Source organism: Gouania willdenowi, chromosome 16, assembly GCF_900634775.1.
Source record: "Gouania willdenowi chromosome 16, fGouWil2.1, whole genome shotgun sequence".
Classification (NCBI taxonomy): domain Eukaryota; kingdom Metazoa; phylum Chordata; class Actinopteri; order Blenniiformes; family Gobiesocidae; genus Gouania; species Gouania willdenowi.
Window position 1 is genome coordinate 10,065,351 of NC_041059.1, and position 23,056 is coordinate 10,088,406.

The following is a 23,056-nucleotide window of genomic DNA, read 5'->3' on the forward strand; positions in this document are numbered from 1 at the left end:
CACATGCGTGACTGATGGTAAGCAAAACCCAACAATGAAGTAAAGTTCCTCAAATTATATTGAGCATTAAAATGTTAACTGGCCCTTGGCTTTCCAAGATAATTACTGTTTACTTTGGACATTATTTGTGATTTTGTTCTTCAATATGATCTGTGCATGAAATGAATAAATAATTAAATCGTGCAATTTCACTTGTTCTAGCTGGGGTCAGTAACTATTTCACTCCAACTATGAAAAAAGGACGTATTTTAGGTACAAATAAATAGTTTTTAAGAGTAACCATTGCGACCTCTGTAATTTTGTTTGGTTAATGCTGTTTGATAAATTATGTAGTGAAAGAACCTTGTTTTCTGCATTTCTGCATATTATTGATTGTTCCGTTAGGTGCTGCAACAACATATCATTACATGAGTCAATGGTTGTATCACTGTGATTGTCTCATCCTACCTGCAGAAGATATTGCTGTCCAGCACAAAACACTGTCCTCCATTGTAGCAGTAGTTCGGCTGAAGGTCGCAGGGCGAGCGACAGCTTCCGTTAATCATCTGCTCCCCCACACGGCATCCGTTAGGCAGGAGCACTGCAGGGCCTGCCAATGGGACCTTTGGCATCGGGGCTCCAATCCCCGGGACAAAGGAGCCAGGAAGTGGGACCCGGGGCCGGGATCGAGCAGGCACACCCGCAGCAAGTCGCAGGTCTTCATCGGTCTCGTAAGCATCGGTGGTGGTACTGTAAGTGTACTCATCAGCCGTGGGGGACGCGCGGTCCTCGTAAGGTGTGAGGTAATCGTAGTTTTCGGGCATTGCCCAGGAAGTGGCATCTCCACCTTGCAGCTCATGAGCCTGTGAGGAAGGAGAGGGTGGGGCCAGGTCCAGATTGCGACCTCGGGAGGCGGGGTCAAAGAAGTCAACATGGAGAACGTCAGAGGTGGACGGGTTGGTTGGAGCCGGGGCCTGAGTGGTGGTGGTGGTGGTGGTAAACAGTCGGTCCAGGTCAAACACAGCTGTGTCCTTGGCGTGGATCCAAGGTGGATCTGTGTTTGGCAGACGCTCCTCCTCTTTAACATCTTCCTCCTCTCCTTCCGTCACATCCTGGAGTGGGTTGCTTGGCAACAGATGCTCCGTCTCAGCTGAGTCGAGGCTTAGCTGAGGCGGGGCTGCAGCACCAACCTCCTCCACTGCAGGAACTACCACGGTTTCTCCAAACATGCCACTGCTCTGCTCCTCATCCTCGCCAGCACGGGGAACACGACCCGCCCTCGGGGTCACAGTGCTGATCGGGTTGGTTACGGTCGCAATGGCCGCGTTAGTCTTGGCTGGTAGTTCTTCCTCATGAGGCAAAGATGTGATGTTGGCAGTGTTGTCCTGCTCAGTGCCGTTGGTCCCAACATTTCCTGTCAAATAAAGACAAAAGTCAGTTAATATAAATCAGCGATTCTAAAACTTTTTTGGCTCAAACCACTATAGAGCAGAGTGATAGAAAGAATGAGTGATAACACACATTTTAAAAAATCGAATTTTGTAAATAAGTGGAACAAAACAGCTTGCAGTTTTTATCATTTTCGGTCCCATTCTGATTCATCCATTGTATTTATATTGTATTATGATAATCATTTTTAACTTCAAATAAACAACGTAAAATCCATATTTTTAATGCTTTCATTTGTTAATTTTCCACTTTCTCTCCAAGGACCCCCTGTAGTACCATCGTGTAACCCCATTTGAGAAACACTGGTATAAATTAATCCTTAACCTAAAAAAAATATATGAAATTAATATCATCATATTCTCTGTAACCTGCATCTGTATAAAAGATGTAAAATTACATCAAGCTGCAAAAAGAAATGGAGATCCGGCACAAACAACAACAACATAAGTTTTAAATTATAATCACTATTTAAACTCTGCCAATTTTGACGTTTTGATGATAGAGGAAGGAAGCACATCTAGATTTAAGATGAACAGTCCAACTTCTCTCAGAAAGCCAACGTTCCACTGTGATGCCTACATGAGATTACTGCAGTTCCAAATGGAAATGTTATATAAAAACCACAGCAAGACAGCAAAAAACACGAAATGGTTGGAGTAACATCTGCTAATGTTTCTTTGCCTTTAAAACACACAAGCAAGCACACACCCACACAATAATGGTCAACTTTACAGTTTTCAAACTGATTCCAGCCTCGGCGGACTTCCATCACACAATGACTTCACACACTAATGTCCTTCGGCTCTACTTGAGCAACAAAGTGGACTCACAAAGTCAGGCAGGCAAAACAAATTAAAACGAGAGACGATAGCCTGTAATTTCATCCCCTGCTCCATTACTTCTTCCCAGGAGCAGATCATTGGTTCAAGCAAAAAGCTGCTTTACGTTCACCCTCTTCTATGGATTAAATCAGTAATTCACTAATGTACTTGAATGGTGAGGAACTGGGATTACAGATTATTTGGCTAGAGAAGAGGATTTGGGGGTGCCCTGCACAATGAAGAGGTGATCTCTGCAAGCACACAACAAGACATCTCCAACAACCCGAGATGTGCGGACCAATTCAAAATATTAATAACACCAATACCAATGTTGATATTGGTATTGGATGATATCAGTGTAAAATAATCATGTAAAACCAAAAACAGAGCTACAAAAAGAGAGGAGGGGAGACGTCCCCAATTCCCTGCCCCGACAGACCCAGAAGCAGAGGGTATATATAAACAGAGAATATTAACTTTCAAAGTGCAACTGGTCATACGTTACCTAGCATAATTGATCATTTTTGTGTTGGCCTCGAAGCTTAAAACATGTATCTCATTAAAACATGTTATTTAAGATAAGACAATCCTATATTCTTCCCACAATAAGGACATTTACAGAGTTACAGTAGTAAATAAACAAGGGTACAGTAAAACTAAAATGACAAAAAGGATTTACAAAGACTAACTAGAAAAAGATTATGTACAGAACAATTTAACTCCGACAAATATGTACATAACCTAACAAGTATGAAATGTGTAGAAATATACTGTATATAGGAAATCTGATCTCCTGACATGTTTAGACTGCCAACTGTGTCTTCCTTCGTCATGGAAACCAACCCTCCATCTCAAATAATTAACTGAATGTCAGTCACACAAACACACTGTAGTAGTAATAAGGAAATACCTCAACTATTACAGACTCTTACAATCGTAAATGATGTTTTCCTCCAGGCATTGCTTGGCCACAACACAGAATTTTGGATTTCTACAGGCCAAGACAAACCTAAGAATCAGTATCTATTTGTGATGTGATTAACTATCTATTTTAGGAATAGCTGGAATTATTTTGAAGTCATAGCTTTACACTGGTACATCTAAGAATGATACCGTAAATGGGTTTCACTTTTATATCACATTTCTGACCTTTGTGGTGTCAGAGCACTTTACATTCTCAGCTTTGCACCAATAGCAACAAATATCCGGCCAGGGTAACTGAACGTTAGCTAAATCAAATCAACAGGCAGAGAACAACATGTGTAACCAACAAGGACAAATTTGAACACCTTTAAATGTAAACAGTGTAAACATTTATTTAGAAAACTTTTGGAAGCATCAGAGCAGACGGACCGATTTTTAAAGCTCTCTGGCAGTTGAAAAGTGCCTCCTCATAACATATTTATGAGCAGAAAAGTTCTGCCTAATAATAAAACGATAAAAGCAAGTTGGACCACGAGTATATTTATCGTCTGTACTCAAGGAAAAGGTTCAGATCACATTCCATCTTCAGTCTCACAAACATCTATGTCACCAAAGTTTGGGGCTGTATCCCAGCACTACAGTGCATGAATGCTTGAACTCTCAGTCCTGTAAGGAGCTTAGATTAACAGCCTTCTCCAAATGGCATATGTCAGGATGTCAGCGGGAATCAATGCAAAGGGACACAAACCCACGTCTCCAGTTGCTGGGATTGTATAATCTGTAAAATCTCCTTAATGCTTTGCAAAGTTTCTATTTACAGCCAAAACTTTATGTTTTTTTTTTATCATGTCCATCACCAAAATGACACAAACTAACATTTCTCTACATTAGAGCTGAAGCAAGAAATTGTTTTGCTTTTCATATTTACATTTTTTATTGTTTTTGCTGTGTTTTTATATTTATTTTCTTCTCTCACTGGCACCTTGGAGTTGTACTCAAATTTCATTGTACCCTGTACAAGGACAATAAAAGGATATTCTATTCTATTCTACTGGTGATTGCTCTCAGGTCAGGAAAAGACGCCTAAAGCAGGAAATAACCAGCAAATAAGGCAAAAAAATGATGTATTGATCTATTGTTGAAGGTGAAAGTTTTATTTCTTTAGCGACAGTCATAGAAGGTGGTCAAAATGGTCACCTGTTGATGCCCCGTGTGCATTTGTGTAACACAAAACATTCTCGCTTTAAGTGAGTTTGTCACTTCAGCCGCAGGGTTCTTGTCATTTGGTTTATTGACAGTAGCATCAAGGTCAGTGTGGGGGTAATCCCTTCTGCCGTCCCACAATCCACTGCTATGAAACACATTAACCGAGGAAGAGCAAACGACCACAACCACAAGGTTTTCTCAAATTTACAAAAGAACACTGACATAAATACAGTATAATAATCTACAATCTACGCGTGATGACTTCATTCCACAAACACACTTGAACGGATCGGCTCACATTGATTTGATTCATTTCTGTGCTTTTCATCAACCACACACATGCACATATACACACACGTGCATGCACTCACACACTAATGCAATACACTCATTCATTGATAGCCAATACTGATGACTGCAGGCATTGCCAACACACAGCCAGCAACATCTGAAAATGGTGCAACAGCCTTTCAGTTGCTTGGGTTCTTCTTATCTACAAGACGGAACATGGCAGAAATTGAAAAATTGTACTTTGATGTATACATTTTATGAAAAAAGAACTAGTTTCAACAATGCTCAATAAACTTTCATTACAGTAATTCATGTCAAACTTGTGCAACAACTTGTGTAGCAATTGCAGTTTTTACATTGCAACAAACAGCATCCTTTTGTTTTTCCTCTTCCCAGCCACTTCCAGCAGCTCTTCCAGGGAAAGCCATAAGGGTCTCTAGTCTAGCTAGGAGATAAAATAACCCCAACATTTCCTAGGCTGCACCCAGACCTTCTCTGTGACAATGGACTCCAGAGTGAGTGATGCCCAAGATCATCATCACCAGGAGTACACCAGTGTTTGAGGTTTAATCCCAGGCTATGCTGTGTAGGAAACTCATTTCTGCCACCTATCCACAAGATGTCATTATTTTAGGAGTCCCAATACCCACACTTGTGCCCCTCAGTTGCGCGCTCCTGGTGAAAGGTGCGAGTGCGTAGGGTGTCCCAGTCGTACGGAGTGTACTTTAGCTCTGCCCACTATGCGCCGTGCATGCAAGCGGACTTTGATAAAGGAAATCTTGGGACATTCCAATTTTTTTTTTTTAAATCTATGGTGGACAAACTCACAATAAACCCTGTTGGCAGCAAAAACGGCAACTTTCAAGTGTAAGTAAGATATCAGTTATTTCATTTCTGTAATAAATAATGTATTAAAATACATTGCCAGCACAGACGGCCATTTTGCCATCACAATTGATGACGTCCTGACTCAAGTGAACGATGTTACTGTCTGATTTCTACCCTTTCAGGACACTTCCCTTACACACTTTACATCCGAAATGCATTTAAACCAAGTGTTCCCTTTGTGGAAGTCTGTAGGGCGTAGTGTGGGTATTGGGACCCATACAGCTAACAGTTAAAACATAGAATGACCATTATTTGTATGTTTTCACCTTCAATTCTAATTTTCTCTCACAAACTGTTTGAGATCTCCTCCATCCTAGAGGTAGGACAAGATGGGAAAGAAAACATGGGTTTGCTCTTAGGACTAGCAACCTGTCCTGACTTACTTCACCTCTACCTCTACATCCTACCTCCTGTGGAGGTGGGATGTAGAGGTTTTGTAGCTAGTTCCACCACTAGGCTACTGAAGGAAGTAGGACATGCCCAACGGAAGGCAATAAAAGAACTTGCCACTGTAGCAGAACAGAGCAGTCACTGGCTGTGGCTGAAACGTAGGGATGCAACATGGGCTGGTAAATGATGGCAAGAGGTGATGATGGATTATGATCGCTGGGTGCCACCATGCGACACACATCCAGGTTTGATCAGCCTGTGGTGGGCCAACTTCGGCAGAGGGTGTATTGTGTTAAGCGGCCGAAACACCCAATGATGCCAGGGCACACAACTGACGATGCGTTGTAGGGTGACTAAATTTTCACCCCACCCAAGAGTACCCCAATTGTCGTGCTGAATATTTATGGATTTGTAACATCTAGTCCTATTAAGAATCAGGCTTCTGTCAGACAGAACCATCCATTGCATTATCTATGATACTAACTTCACTCAGTCACTGTGAGCTAGGGTTTATCAGTAGATGACAGCCTGGGTAAATATACTGGACATATCGAGCAGATCAGTCAGTTACAGAGCTAACATACTAACGCAATCATACCTACTTTCATACTTTTAATACATCACCTAGAAAAGTTCTCATCATGATCAGACCTAGTGCTTTTTCAATAGGGGCAGCTTTACTGTCCCCTGGTCCAGCGTGGTGCACACTGTAAATAAGTCAGGTTTAAATATAACAAACTCCTGCTGCCACACAGTCTGATGAATACGAACCACACAGTCTGAAAACAAAGTTGTGATAGAGTGGTGCTGCCAAAGATAATGGCAGCGGTGACGAGGAGAGACAGTGACTGACAGAAAACACAAGAAGAGTCAGAACGAGTGACAAAGAGGGGATGGGTGGATACTTTTTAGTCTGTGAAAGACTCTTGAACTTTGAAGCTCATAGTGTCAACCTGTCAGAAAAAGACTAAAAACTCTATCATAGAGTTTATTACCTTACTCTAAGCTGCCTTAAATCACAGACAACCACAGACAGGTGGTGATTTAGACATGATTTTTCTATTTGCTGGTGTTCATTCTAGCAAGTACTCATGGAGGCCAGTCGGACATTTACGTCTAAAGTAAATTAATTCTCATCAATTATTCTAACACATAAGATTAGACCAGAAATCTGATCGGTATTTAGCAGCAGGTGATATTTTAAGTCCTGTAAGTTGCAAGGTGGTCTTGCATGGATTGATTTTAATCCCACAGACGCTTGAAAAAAAGTGTTTGGAAGTCATAAACAATATGTAGAACAAAATATCATGCAAGGAAATATTGGAGAGATTTAAGTAGACTGTTTTGACTAGTGAAACGCTGGAAAATATATTTTACAAGATTTAACTTAACTAATCCATGTGAAGATTTTTGTATGACAGTGATTTGCATTAAATTAGTGTACAGTGGTTCAAACTCTGAATACTGGCTAAAACTTACTATTGTGATATCAGAAAACTATTTTGTTGAAGACAAAACTAACTTTGCAGATCAATTACACCACCACCCTTTGACTTTTTTGCAGGACATAGATTTTTAGAAACCATATTTTAATCATAAATCTAACTAATACCATTTTGCCATTATGATGTAATATTGTTGTGAGAAAAAACAAAGATCATTAGTTTATTGTCAGTTTGAGATCACAATTTCATGCTGCATAGAATCTCTACAAGATCCAAAAATCCTCTCTTCATGATCTTTGCAGGTATTTATTAATAAAAGGTCAAATACACAAACCTGTCTGTTGTCACACATTAGCATGCACAAATATGAGGTCAAATGAAACTTGACTGAGAGACAGATGATCTCCAAATTTAGTGAAGAATCTCTTTTGATGCCTCGTTACGCTGATTAATCAGGAAGACCTGATTGATATTCAGCTGGTGGTGTAATATTTTGTTTTGCATGATATGCTTATTTGACTGTATTGGATCTCCATTGCACCAATAGAAACCATTATTTCCTAAAAAAGGACATGATGAGCGCAGACCTCCGCCAAGCAGCTCATTTCCACCCATATTGTGATTTCCACCCTATGTTGTAGTCCTACACTGATTTCATATACACTATTAGATTCAATGATAATCAAAACATACCATTAGCATTTGAAATAACAATGATATTAATTGTCAAATGGTTATTAAAATATTGTAACCTTATTACAAATCATGATCTGTGAGGGCCAGTTATATTTTTGTTCTTGTTTTTCTAATTGGAACAGCAATGTTCTGAGAGAACCTATAACATCATCAACAAGAAGTTCCACAGTGTGGATGGGAAAATGAATGGGATATACAATATATATATATATACAGTATATATATATATTCTATTGGTAGCCAGAACATCACCAAAATTCAATCACCTGTTCCTTGTCCCATTTATTTATCAATTTTCCTAAAAATTTCATCCAAATCCGTTCATAACTTTTCAAGTAATCTTGCTAACTGACAGACTAAGACAGACAGACAGATAAACAGAGGGTAAAACATAACCTTACTGCTCTGCGCTTCGCACTTGGCGGAGATAATTTAGACAACCGTCATGCTGGTAATGGTATGATTTTTTTTTACATCATTTATCTGTTGTTCTAATCAATGAGCTGAGCATAACTAGTATCAGACCATGCCCAGTGTAGCCAGTGTAGGATATTGTGGTGACGTCGAGCCTGGAAGGTTCAATTTAGGGTTTAAGACTTGGGGTCTTGACATGAGACAAAACAGACAAGTCTTTGTCGGCTGGCAAGGAGAAGGTGGGTGTGTGTGTGTGTGTGTGTGTGTGTCACTGATTGTTTAGGGGTGATGGCGCCTCAGGGCCTCCATGCTGGCGAGCTGCCGACCCTCATGCTTTGCCTTTTGTTTAACCCCGATCATTTTGGAGAGGGGAAGCTACTAAACCACCCACAGACCCGGGGAACTCATATTGGCTGTGACAGATTGTAAAGAGGACCCTGATTGGTTATGACAGCTTGGGCCCGCCTGCCAATTCGGTGAGTGGCCTAGACATGGGGGGTGGTAGGCAGGGAAAGTTTGAAATGTGGTCAATAAACAAACAAAAGCTTACAGACTCCTGTAGCAACAATGCATAGCCTTAACTGGGGTGGCTTATCAAGTGGTGATGGACTACACTTAACTATTTTACTTTAGAAACACTACACAAGCAGTTTTTCAGTTCAGTTGAAAGTGACAAACCTTAGAATAAACCTAACAAGCAGTAGTCCAGCCTCTGGTCCAACAATACAACTTAAAATCAAACTTTCACGGCCCAGTTTGAACAAACTTCTGTAGTAATGCAGAATAAAAGCACTCCCTGTATCTTCAATGTTGTGTTTTGAATGAAATCGTGCCTCACCTCTAAATTGTAACACGACTGAATGTTCTTTTGAGATGTAAAGGTATGATGAACAGTGTTGGGAACGTTACTTTAAAAAAGTAATTAGTTATAGTTACTCACTACTTGTTCCAAAAAGTAACTGCATTAGCAACTGAATTACTCTATAATAAAAGTAACTCATTACCAAGGAAAGTAACTTTTTGCGTTACTGTTAAAAAAAAAAAAAAGTTGCTATATGTCAATGAATTGAGATTTTTTAGATGCGTGTATCGTGAGGTGCTTCATTAATTTGAGTTGCTTACAACGGATGTCGACAAAGTCTGGATATAATGAACACTTCATATACACGTTCTTGCCTTTGACCACAATTAATTTAAAGTAGTGTTTGCATCGTCACCTTAAAAATGACAACTTTTCATCAGACTGCTCCATGCTCGCCATCTCTGCTGCTTCATCCAATCTGCTCTGTGTGTGTGTGTCGCGTGTGCTGGCACGTCGCCTTAGCCAATCATAATCGCTCACCTTGTTTTTAACCCACCTCCTCACTACATTGATTAAGAAGCCAGGGATGCTTTCGAATAGCAGTTTATTTAATCAATGCATGTAACGCACCACATTTAACGTTCAGTAACGATAATGGCGTTGTAACGGCGTAAAAAGTAATTAGTTAGATTACCCCGTTACTGAAAAACAAACACCGTTATTCCAAACACTGGTGATGAAAACATTTAAATCTGTCTGATTTCATCTGAATATAGATTGTTTTCAAATAAGTTTGCATTAGTTTGATATTGGCTTAGTAGCCGTGGAAAATGTTTGGCATAAATTCACTTCTTGATTTTAAAATTTGGTCTAAAGAAAAACACATTTAGATCCTGTGCATCACTGCAATCTAACAAGCAGTAGGTGTTAAAATCATTATTAGATAATGTAAATTATTGTGTGTGAATCGAGCAGATACACTTGCGTGGTCTTCCTCTCAGCCATTCCTGTTCATCGGTTGTAGATATTTTTACCGTGTTTGCACACACTTCAAGATGAGTGGCACCATTAAAACCCACTTTCTGTTTTTGATTTTTCTCTTTTTTTTTGGCTTGCAGTCATCCTCTCCATCCTTTTTCATTTTCCTTCTGTCCACAGCACCAACCATCTCATGTCTGACTCCACAGGTGGCGGGATGGAGAAGGATGTGTTACCATGGAAACGGCATAAGCCTCATTGGAATGATTGTGGCGCTGCAAAATATGAACGACACAAACCACAAGCTGTCACCTACAGCATGAATAAGAATATGTTTCTCTTTGACAATCCGCAGGTACGATGGCACTACATTATATGTCGCTAACCTGCATGTGAGCATCGACTTTCTCAGCTCCCAGGGCCTCTGCAGCTCGACGTTGATGTGACGGGCGCGTGTTTGCATGTGTGTGCAGTGATGCATTTTTACTTTGACGGCCTGTTTTTCTCCTGCTCTCTGACCTGATTTGGAATGGCCAGTCAGCTAAAAGTAAAGTGCAAATTCAGTTTCAGTGACTATAAATGTGTTTATTCTGATGCTGTAAAATCTGAATCTGTTAAGAAAAATTGAATTAATACCACTAAGAAAAGAGGTAAAGTAGGTGAAGTCTACTTCAACTTGGGTAGTAAAATTTTTAAATTTTGCTCCACATTGGAAGTGGCTATTTTATTAGTTATGACCTAACTAAATACACACAGTAGGTTAGAGGAGGGGGCAATATATGACCTATATATATATATATATATATATATATATATATATATATATATATATATGTATGATTTTTTTTTTTTTTTTTTCTAACTGGTTGATCATTATTACACATGTGTTTGAGTCACTTAAATATCCAAGCAATAAGTTGCATTCCAGGATCTTAATTTCAAAATTCATTGATTTTTGTGACCAATGTTATTCATGAATTCATTGAATTTGGGAATTTATTTTGGCAAAATAATAGGCGACGTGTAGGTGGCAGCAGCACACGTTTGGATGAGCCATCACCCGTGATGGGCAGAGCTCAGAGGGAGAGGAAAGGAGTTTACGAGACAGAAAATGGCGCTACGTGAGTTGATGCTGAAGATCCCACCAGCTCAGAGCAGCGCACACTCAACCAGAGCATGTGTGGAACTGAGTGGACTAGACTCAGCATGTCCGGGAGGAGGAGAAAGTTGCGTGTGTGGAGAATGACGGGGGGGAGACTTGGAGGACGGCCAAAATACAGTAAGAAATTCATTCAACTCTGACCCAGATAACAAAAAAATAATAATATTGCCATCAAAAGCCCGGTCTCAGCATTGTTTTTGTAGTTTTATAGAAGAAAACCAATGTTGAGGTGTCCCTAAAGCAAAAAAAAAAATGCTTCACTAATGAATTTTTTCAGAAAAAGACATTTTTCTCAGCTTTTTGTCACAAACTGGCGATTTGTGTGAAACTTCCCTCTATTCAACTGTGGATTACAGAATAACGAAACAAGCTATGAGATCAAATTAGATACTTTAATCTTCCAGATTGTCATAGTACAAAATGTTCCGTGGGTTTTTAAAAATCAGTCAAAATGCTCAAAAACTGGCACTGAATGAGTTCAAATTTGAAGACATGTTCATTGCCAAACTAACTAACTAACTAAAGCCAACTGGTGCAATGAAGTCAAGATGATGAATTCACTTCACCTACCAGTGGTCACACAGTAATGGAAAACCAGTGTATGTTTGTGTATGGATGAGTGGTTTGCAGAGGAGAGTGATGGGCTGACAGCTATTACACCCATCTCAGGTGGATGAGGCAGCGCTCACATCTCTACAAGAGGGGAGGGGGGCGCTCCAGCTTGAGTATGAACTCAATGACTTGCCTCATCAAGGACGTGCTCCATCTCACACACACACACACACACACACACAGAAAAGCAGCTGTACTAAAGCTTACATGACATTAGATGGTAGGTGTTGGCCTAGGTTTAAAATCAAAGGCTTTGCTGTTGTTTTCACACACGTGCACCCTTTCATGAAACTACAGTGATGTAATGCAAACTCAGCTTCACTAAGAAGTAGAGTTTTAAATCTTTGCCCGAAAGCGAGTTTGGTCTTAATTTCGATCTTGATACCACAGGCTTGGGTTGAGTTCTGAAGCTGCTTGGTAAATGAAGGGTCAGGTGATGTGTTTCGATTAGTGCGAGAAAGATGAATGCTGACTCGTTGTGGAGCTGTGTGCTGTCGCATAGAGGGCAGGTCTCAATAATAATAAAAGTGCATTGGTTTTATTAATGGCATTCTTTCACTCCACACTTTCTGAACTGTGTGTTACGGCAGTGTTACACATCATTTACAGCAGAAGAAAACCAGTACATCCTGTGTAGCGTCACATAAAGCTGCTTGTTTCAGTTTTAGTATATTTGTTTCAGTCTATCAAAATCCCCAAACATAAATCTAAATATATTAATAAACAGCAACACTGAAACAGGCAGAAGCAAAAAAGCTCATATGCCCAACATAAATCATTACATCTACTGTAAGTTACACACAAAAACCAAATGCAAGCGTTCAACAAAGTACATTTGTCATGTTTATAGTTGTATGCAAATGAGTGGTTAGTAAATAAAGCTGAGTTATTAAAGAAACTCGCCTCGGATCATTCTACATGCATGGGGGCAGATTTGGGCTGTCAGGCTGAAATGGGTTGGGGCTTAAAGAGTTCGGGTTGTACTGTCAGGCTTTTTTTAGCCTGATTAAAGCTCTATCAAGAAGCACAAATACTGTATCTTTGTCTTAGAGACAGGCACCTTCTGCAATTAAAACGATGTCAAAAGCAGGCAGCAAAGGACAAGCACAAAGACAACCTGTCACACCTCTGAGTCAGAGCTCAGACACCAACATCTGGACACATGACAGAGACGAACGTCGAGCCACCATCTGTCTTGATGAGAAATGTAAAGTCTCCATGGAACCATTGTCAAGCATATGTTATTTCTGCACTGTATAGCTCAATTAAGATACCCATGAATTTTAATTGTCTGTAATTTAAATACAGTAGATGATCCAGACCAAATCTATCCTTTCAGGTTATTCACAGACTTTTGGAGGCCACATTATTCACTGTTCTGCCCAAAAGATTGTGAGGCTTAAAAGTGCCAGAACACAATGGTTAATACTTCATGGAGCTATTCCACACAACAACTGAAAATCATAAATACTTACATCTTTACCATTAAAATGTAACCATCCGCCCTTTATTGTGTATTATCTGTGTTGCCTTATTCCAAAAAAAACATGAAACAGCAAAGTCTGGACTTGAATAAACCTCTGAAATTGTGCTGTGGTCTCTGGCACCAAGACATTAGTAACATTTATTACACACATTATTTACATTTATGGTTTCAATTCTTTAAGTTTACCTCCGTGGTTTAGATTGGTTTGTTTAACATTTGTTCCAGATTCAGATCCAAGAAATTTGGGGTCAACATTTCAAAATTGTTGTTGTGTTCCTCAAAATATTATTGCTGTGTGGTGCCTGGCTACAGAACCTATGGTTCCCCAACAGGACATAGGCCTTCAAAATGTACAATGTGTTCATCTATCTACATAATAAAACGACTGAAGATTTATCCAAACAGGCCACCTTTTTTATTGCTCAGTGATCTTAACCTGATGCTCATGATTAGCTTTTGTTGTGGCCAAGGCTGAGCATAAGAACTCTGACTGTTCTGACATTACAGTAGGTCCAAATGAATGGACACCCCCATTTTGTTGGAAATTTGCATTGAAATGCATAACCAATTCTGAGTTGGATGAAACTCTGTGAGGAACCAACCTGACAAAACTGAGGAAAATTTAATAAAGATCGGTCAATTACAAACCGAGATAGGAATTTTAGAAATTTCGCCAATAACAGAGTTTTTAAACTGATCCAGAATCAGTATATTAATCTGGATCCCCTCCAAAATTATTTGGTAAGAATGTTGTCAAAAAAATTGTTGGCACTTTGGACCTAATCCTCCTAACAGACAAACAAATAAAATAAATGTATTCTTTGGCGGAGGTAATTATAGAACAATTTCAGCCACAGTTTTGCTGCCCATGATTCAGTTCCATGTTGAACGCTTCCTTACCACATTGACAGACGCTGACCAGTGAACACTGTCCACAGGAATTACTCCAAGCCCCAGAGGTTTAGGCGCCACATGTGGCCCCATTCAATGCTTTTACTTGCTTATTTTTCTTTCTTTAACACTTTAAATGAAAGGATAACAAGTTTGCTTCCCGCCTGATACATGCCATCCTACTAAAAAGCACCCATCGTGAGGAGATAATCAGCGTCATTAAGCTATCAATGAGAAAAACTGATTTGCTCCAAAAACAGTAGGTCTAGCTGGATGAAAACATGTATCTGAAATGAGAAGGAATGAGTGACATGGATGAACAGAAGCTCAATCGAACCCCTTGAACCATGTGATCATGTATTTGCCTTAAATGAAATAGTTGTGTATAGATGTGTAGAAATGAGTTAGTGAAATACAGAGTGAAGAATGGAAAAAGGGAAACCAGCATCAGTGATTGAGCTTGATGAAGAACAGCCTGTAAAGTGATCTGCAGGCATCTGTGGGTTTACAAACTCATCGTGTCTGCTTTAACTAAGTGAGAATCGCAGCTTTACTGAACCTGACATGCCCCGAAACAGAAAAGAATTACAGATGTTTGGGTTTTTTTTTTAAGAAACGTTTTAACATTAAATTTAGATTAAAAACTCATTTCATGAGAGAGAGCTTTCAAATTATACAGACACTGAAAGGGTCAGCCCCAAATTTAGAACAATGCTCACCGTTATGCTGAATTTTTAAATAAATTCACCAGGAAGTAAGAAAAGTGATTTAAAGGCCTTTAACCATGTCTTTTTTTTAGATTATTATGCCGGTAAGTCCTGTTGTACTGTGATATAACAAAACCATTTAGAGTCTGATTATACAAGGAAAAAGAAGGACACAGCAGCAAAGGACCACACCAGGTGTCTCTTCTCTCAGCTGAAAACAAGAAACCATGGCTGCAGACTGAACAGGATCAACAACACTGAACAAGAACTACGCCGTACGCTGAAACTTAAAGCTGGTCAGGTAATCCCGTACTACGAAACCTGCTGCTGATGTTTGGCCTGCATGCAGCTCCAGGTGACAATAGCACAAATGAGATTTGGATCACAAAGTTTCCAAACAATCAGATCTACATATCGCATGCCACACATAATCGCTAACACTGATCCCATTGTGCTACTGCTGCGGAATTAACCCAGAACATGAGTTGATTCAAAACTACTTTAATTCACTACCTGAGATATGCATGCACGGGGAAAACACTTTCAAAACCAAACATAATGAACATTTACGAGTTTAAGAGGCTTTAAAGTGTTGTCTGTCCATCATCTGCTCCAATGCAGGGTTGATGAAGTCATCCCAGGGTACATAATACTGTAATCCATCCCAGTCATAACACACACAGAGGCAGTTACACACATTTACTGTAAATCTATGACCCTTAGAGACACTTTTTAGGCTCATGTTACAGTCAGTGAATCCATCCTGTCAGGCTACGGTGTGAAGGAAACTATGTGTCAAAGTATCTTTAAGATGGAAAATTCAAGTCAAGTAAAACAATGAGATTAATCAAAACTAGTAAAAAATAATAGAACCGGAACACACTTAACATTTAGTTTTTAGTGACATTACCAGACAAGATGTCAAAATAAGTTCAAACGTGCACCACTGACCCAAAAAAGGTAAAAATCCTAATATAATGTTCAGAAAATAACTCCAAATAGCATTTTAAAATATTTGATTGGATTCAAATCATGTCAACAGTAAAATGCAGGAATTTTCTGTGATCGCAGAAAACAAATACCAAAAAATACAGATCCACTTCCTGAAATGGAAAAGGAAATAGTGTTATTATTATTATAGTGTTGAACAGAATATTCCCTATTCCATGTACAGTAAGTTTTGGGACATTATCACGCATTTACACTTTATTTTTTACTGGGTAGTGGAATTGTTAACTCTCCAACAAAATATGACGCAATATGACGAAGTTTACAAAAATAGCTATGGGACACTTACTAAATTTTATATATTTTTGGACAATATCACACATTTACTTTGATAGAGTAAAACGGACGACCTATTGTGTAGCTACTTTAGGAAATGTCAAAAATTGCGCAAAATCTTGCGTGATTTCAGCGTGGGCATTTCTTTGAAATTGATAACAATAGCTAACTTGATTAACTGTATTAAACATGTATGGCATGATTTCAGGAGGTTAAAAAAAGCCAATGAAACAAAAACATTGGGAATTGGGGCAACTCTCAAACATAATTAAGGAAATTTCAAGTCTCTACATGAAAAAATGAAATAGACAAGTACAAAACAATGATGTCATCAACAATTATAACTAGTAATGACAGACTGCACACACACGCACGCACACACACCAAGAGATGCCAGTGGGCAGAGAGCCTTGAGAATCAGAGAAATCAGCCAAAAAAATCCACCCAACATTTTGAGTTTAATGAATTTCAAAGAGTGTACACATTATGGCAGCGAGGCGCTCTGTCATCCAGTGTCGACGGGATGTGTGTGGTTTCCATGGCGACTGCAGAGAAGGATGATGTAGTGGGATGGGAGGCTAAAGGTGTTCTTCATCACTAACTAGAGTAATAAAGAGTGAGTTTTGCACACATTTTAAGATGTTTTAATACGTCAGCAACAAAATTAGACTGAATTGGGTTAGAGGGGTCACAGTGGGAGGATTTGGCTCAAAGATTAACTCGCTGCACGGCAAAGATAATCAGCCAGAGTTTAGATATGTGTCAGCAGGCCAGAGGAAGGAAGACAGAGGGAGAGAATGAAGAGGTGGATCATCCACTACCAACTTAACCATGTGTGGGGGAGGGGAAGGGAGGAGAGAGACGGCGGAGATGTATCACCAGTATTAAACACTATACACAGGAAGGAGGGGGGGGTGCATGAGGACAAAGACTAAAAATGAGTGATGGTATTCAGGCTATGTGGCCTTGGTGGTGTGGGCATCCTTCACAGATGTGGAGCATGCTGCCTCCACACTTCATCAACAAAGCAAAGATATGAGCGTAAAAGGAAGAGGAGGACGGTCAGTGCGAGGTTCATTTTGTCTGAATATTATCTGACAACCAATTCTTGTAAATTCTGCTGAGTTTGAACAGCTACTGAACCTCTACAGTTGCAAAGAGACATTCCTTGAGGAATGAATTGAGGCCCATAATAATTATCATAATGACCAGAATTAATCTGTATCTGAACAAGTATTACATTTAAAGTAGAGCTGGGCGATATGGACCAAAATTCATATCCCAATATTTTTTCTCAAAGTCTTACCAGAAAGACAATTCTGGGTTAAATTTGCTGATGCAAAATGCCACACATTTATTAACAAACAGTTGAACAATATGTGCCACATTTTGCTATTTCTCCTATAAGGGATAGCATGTGTGAGTGAGGTTTGTAGTATGGCTTGTTTAGAGGAAGGTCTGGGATAGGACGCACTCAGCAAATTCGATCAAACTGTATATACTGTATATAGATTTAGGTTGGGCATCATTTGGATTTGAACGATTTTGATTCTCAATTTCGATTCCTGTTATAAACAATTCTCGATTCCGATTCTTTGTTGTGCAGGTCAACAGGTCACAGTATTCACAGGCCTACATTCTGGGTGAACTCATCCTTTAGTAACTCCGGAAATTGATCATTTAAACGGTAAAAGCGGAGCTGTCTATGATAAGTGCTGTAAACATACGGCCGGAGAAGAAGTGATCAATCCTCTCTCTCCCCTGTCACTCGGCTCCACGCACACACACACACACACACACACACACACTGTTCCTTGGTCACCACGTCACTGGAGGGATGAAGAGAGTGTGACCAAAAAGCGTCACTATGTTCAAGCGACTCATTGCGGGCGATTAAAGTGACTGCAGTTGCGTTTGGTGTGAACGCACCTTGATACAAACCCTGCGTAAACAAACAGAACAAGCAGAGCGGAGTAATACAAACTAGTGCAGGCATTTAGGAACCAAAAAAAAAAAATCGAAATTCAAGCATCTTTCTAACAGTTCCGAAACTGGATGTTAGGAACCTGTTCTCTGTGCACAACCCTATGTACTATACAGTATATATATATATATCTCAATATAGGCAATATTGTAATTTTTATATATACTCAATCGCCCAGCCCTAATTTTAAAACTGAAAGATTTATCCCTATTTATTTTATTTTAGGCCGTATTAAAGCTTTGTTTAATGTTTAACATCTTCAACAAAAACCATAAAATGACCTTTTAAAATATATTAACATATCTATATTAAAAGGCTGTGTTGCATTTGAGCAAATAAATGGTAATCATTTCTGGTGAATATGAGCTGAACTGATTAGAACGCCTCAAAGGACTAAGAAGTTAAATGATGGCTAAACCTGGAGCATTTTATACATTTTAACAAAATGCCGCACGGAGACTCAGTTTAAAGTTTCAACAGTAAAGATTAGATAAAAATGCATATATGTTGTATTGAATGCTCCTGTCAGGTGCTGTCACAATTCTACTGAAATAAGGAACACGTGCATAAATTGTGCAGTGAAAGAAGACCAGAAACAAGGGTGGATTTAACTTAAGGGTGTGAGGTTTGGTCATGGATCCAGGTAAAGGCCATGCTGGGCATTCCTGGCTGGGTGATATTACTCCATTCTTCTGAAAAAGTAACATTTTGGCTGTTTTTGCTGAGAAGAAGAAGCAGCAGCAGCCATTTTTTCATTATGTAACATGCCCTTACGACATTTTGGGAAGGGAGTAAAGATAAAGAACCTCTGTGTGTGTTTGACGTGATTACGTTTAAAACATTTCCCAAGTAAAACGGACTCCGGCATCAACGGAACTGATCAGTTTCCATTAATGTTCACAAGTAGATTCTGGGATAGTTTTTTTCTCTCATGTATTCAATTTGAATACAAGTCATAAAAAGACTCCTGTGTGAGAGCGTTGGAGAGTCATCCATTGACTGTTGGAAAAATTAAATATTAATGGCTTGTTCGCTCCAAATAGTGAAACTGACACTTCGATCTTTCCGTTGATTGGCTGTGAGGGAGTCACATGGCTGAGAGAAGAGATGGACTCTGATTTCACTGAAGTGACCAAACTGAATCAGGTGGATCAACATTTGAAACAAAGGTTTGGCGATAACGGGCAAAAAAAGCACAAACACACACACACACAAACAATATGCAGCTACTTCACTTTACAAAACCATTGTTAAGAAGTGAATCAGGCAGATTATATTCGACTATAACGTAGCTCGCTGCATACAGGCCTGGCAGTTACATCGTCTACTAGCAATCTCAGACAAAGAGATGGAGACAAAAAAAAAAACCTTTCCGTCTCATTTAGGTTTACCCTGCTTTTTTTTTTTTTTTCAGCCCTCCTTTGCCTGTCTGTGTATCAGAATGTCCCTTCACATCCCCCCATGAATTATTCATCAGCAGCTCCAGGACCTAATCCTCGCCTTTGTGTGGCAGCAGTGTAAGTACGCCTCTGGCGATGTGGTTTACATTGACACTGGATGGATGCTGTCACACATCAACTGAAATTCCTCCGATAACACACATTCACTGACTTTTAATAGGTGGTTGCATATTTGCAATTGTTAAGTCAGTGACCTGATTTTTCTTCATCTGTCTGTGTCTGTATTTCTAAAATTCAACCATGTCCATTGCATGTAATACCCTATAGTTCAGTCTGCATTGAGCTTTTAAAAAAAAATCACAAATCCTTTTGATGATTTGTATGCATCATCTTTATATTCTATTGTTCTGCAGCATAAGCCTGAAAAAAAGAAAAACTCCATCTCATTCAATTGTAAGGCAATAATGAGAAGAAAGAAAGAAAAAAATCTGTTACTTTAATGCATCAAATGTAGTAAATTAAAACAATGCGTGGTTTACACAATTGTTCTTCACAATCCTGGAAAACTATTTAGCTCAATGATAAATTGTGTTTATGTTTTTTAGTGCAGGGATGAATAATTGTTTAAAGTGCAAATGGACGTTAGCATGATGTTACTTTAATGCATCAAATATAGTAAATTAAAACCACAATGCTTGGTTTACACAAACGTTTTTTTTTTTTTTTACGTTTTTCAGTGCAGGGATGAATAAAGTGCAAATGAACATACCATGGTGTTTCATAGTATTATCTTAATTTTGCAATATTTATTTATTATATACATATAAATATGTGTAATTTGTCACTTAATTGGTTTTGATATAAATAAAAATGGTAAAATGTCTTTTATCATCACTGAAAACGTCATTATGTGCATGTGAGAGTGTTTTTAGGTGAACCTCCTAACCCACAATCAGAGCCTCACTGACCTCCTTTCTGTTTTCCCTGTGGGGGTGAGTAAAGGTACCCCCAGATGCTGAATAAGGAGCACTACACGGGGACAGGGTTCCAGGTTCCTACCGTGGACTGAGATCCAGTGCGCAGCCAGGACACACGCCAGCAGCGTGAGTCTCCAGCATCCCGTGCGTTGGACCTCCTGCCTCTGCATCCCGGACGGTGTCAGATGGACAGACGTTAGGAGGGAGAGAGAAAAGCGGCCAATCCTCGGTGTGAAAACACGGGTGATGAGAGAGAGTTCACCGGGCGGTGCTGCAGAGTAATCCGGCTGCGGGGCTTGGATGGTGATTCAGACTCCAGCCTCTCCCTCCATAGCCGCTGTGTTGCTCTGCTCACCGATCCATTACCCACGCAACGCAGAGACGGTGGTGGGTGGAGGGGGTGCTAATGCTGCTGCTGCTGCTGCTGCTCTGGAGCTGGAGGGGAGGGGAGGGCGCAGACTCGGACACTGGCTCGGTTCGGTTCACTGTGTAACGCTTTTGCTCCCTCTTCATCTGCAGAGGATGAGGAGGAAACAAGGGGGTTTGCCTGTTGACCCCAGCCCCTTCCTCCTCCCCCCAGTGTTACCCACCCAGACCCTCCCCCCACCTCACTTTATCCTTTCTTTTCCCTAAACTCATTTCTTCACTTTATCCCCTCATTTAAAAACAAGTCACGACGGTTTTATGAAGAACGTATCAGGGGTTGCAGCGATAAGGAGGTAGATTAGTGTTTTTATTATTCGATCAAAAACTTTTCAATCAAAAAAGAGCAAAACTTTAGATGATGAAAAAATAACTGAAAATTAAAAAAAAAAAAAAAAAAATACACCAAGGAAAGTCATAATTATGAGAAAGAAAGTCATAATTATGAGATAGAACGTCATACTTATGAGGAAAAAAGTCATAATTATGAGATACTTGTGTGTGAGCTGACACTGAGAGATGGCTGATAAGACTATCGAAGACTACTTTAGACAAGATTTTACAAATGATGAAATACTTTGTTTGCAAATCCACATAGAAATATGTTGAGTAAACTCACCCTTGAAAAGATACTAAACAAAAAGAGGCTCTGGCGTCAAAAGGATAAAACTGATGTGGCTGAAGTAGTTCGTACGGTTTATTGAACAACAAATGGAGATTTCTGGTCAATGCCATGGGTACAGATGGATGTACCAAAAATGTTTCTATCTCATAATTATGACTTTACTAACTCATAATTATGACTTTCTTTCTCATAATTATGACTTTACTAACTCATAATTATGACTTTCTTTCTCATAATTATGACTTTCCTTGGTGATTTTTTTTTTTTTGTGGTGGAAACGGGCTTCCATAAAAATTAGAGATAACGTGCAAAAAATTATAAAAAATGTACTCTGAAAATAGACCAAGTAAGACTATACAATTTCCTTTTATGCATGTCTTTTTTTCTTCTTTTTTTGTTCTGTTTTTTTTTTTTTTTCTTCTAAAACAGTGCACTTTTGATGACAGTTGTCTGTGAAAATGACATTTTGTTTGTTTACTAATGCAAGTATTAAAAAAGGGGTCCCAAAAAATATTTTCAATCAAAGAAAAAAAAAAAAAGTGTTCAAATGAAAAAAAAAAAAAGAAAAAAAAAAAACCATTTGAGACCCAAATAATTGCGATTATGGGTAGTACATTTGTGTCTTTATTATTCAATCAAAAAATAAAACATTTCAATCAAAGAAAAAAATAATAAAATCCCAAAAAAATATTTTCAGTCAAAGAAAAAAGTTAACTGAAAAAAAAATTTAAGCCCCCAAAAATTGCGTTAGAAAACTTTTTTCTTTGATTGAAGTGAATATTAAAGACAAATTTACCTCCATATAATAATTTTAAAAAAAAATAAAATAAAATGGATTCGGCGATGTATCGCAATAATTAACTGCAAAAATCGATTCTTTTTTAGTCATGTTTTTAAACAAAAAAAAACATTTACAGTGGGGCAAAAAAGAGGCCTGTAATTTTCATCATAGGTATACCTCAACTATGAGAGACAAAATGAGAAAAAAAAACAATCCAGAAAATCAAATTGTAGGATTTTTTATAAATGTATTTGCAAATTATGGTGGAAAATAAGTATTTGACCAATAACAAAGGTTCATCTCAATACTTTGTAATGCACCCATTGTTGGCGATGACAGAGATCAAACATTTTCTCTGTCTTCACAAGGTTTTCTCACACTGTTGCTGGTATTTTGGCCCATTCCTCCATGCAGATCTCCTCTAGAGCATTGATGTTTTGT

At 38.9% G+C, this 23,056-nt stretch overlaps 1 protein-coding gene across 16 annotated transcripts in view; it reads right to left on the bottom strand.

Annotated features, from left to right (window-relative positions):
- Positions 1 to 21,324, bottom strand: part of cspg5a (chondroitin sulfate proteoglycan 5a) — a 52,212-nt gene extending 30,888 nt beyond the window's left edge. For 9 of the 16 annotated variants that reach the window (XM_028470504.1, XM_028470500.1, XM_028470497.1 and 6 more), the window contains exons 1-2: positions 20,869 to 21,323; positions 448 to 1,393 (exon numbers count right to left, since the gene is read on the bottom strand). In XM_028470504.1, coding sequence (XP_028326305.1) covers positions 448 to 1,393; positions 20,869 to 20,956 — 1,034 coding nt within the window. In that variant the 5' untranslated portion in view covers positions 20,957 to 21,323. Of the gene's footprint in view, positions 1 to 447; positions 1,394 to 20,868 lie in introns of all 16 variants that reach the window. The other 7 variants (XM_028470511.1, XM_028470509.1, XM_028470510.1 and 4 more) reach the window with 2 other exon arrangements.
- Positions 21,325 to 23,056: the final 1,732 nt, after the last annotated feature.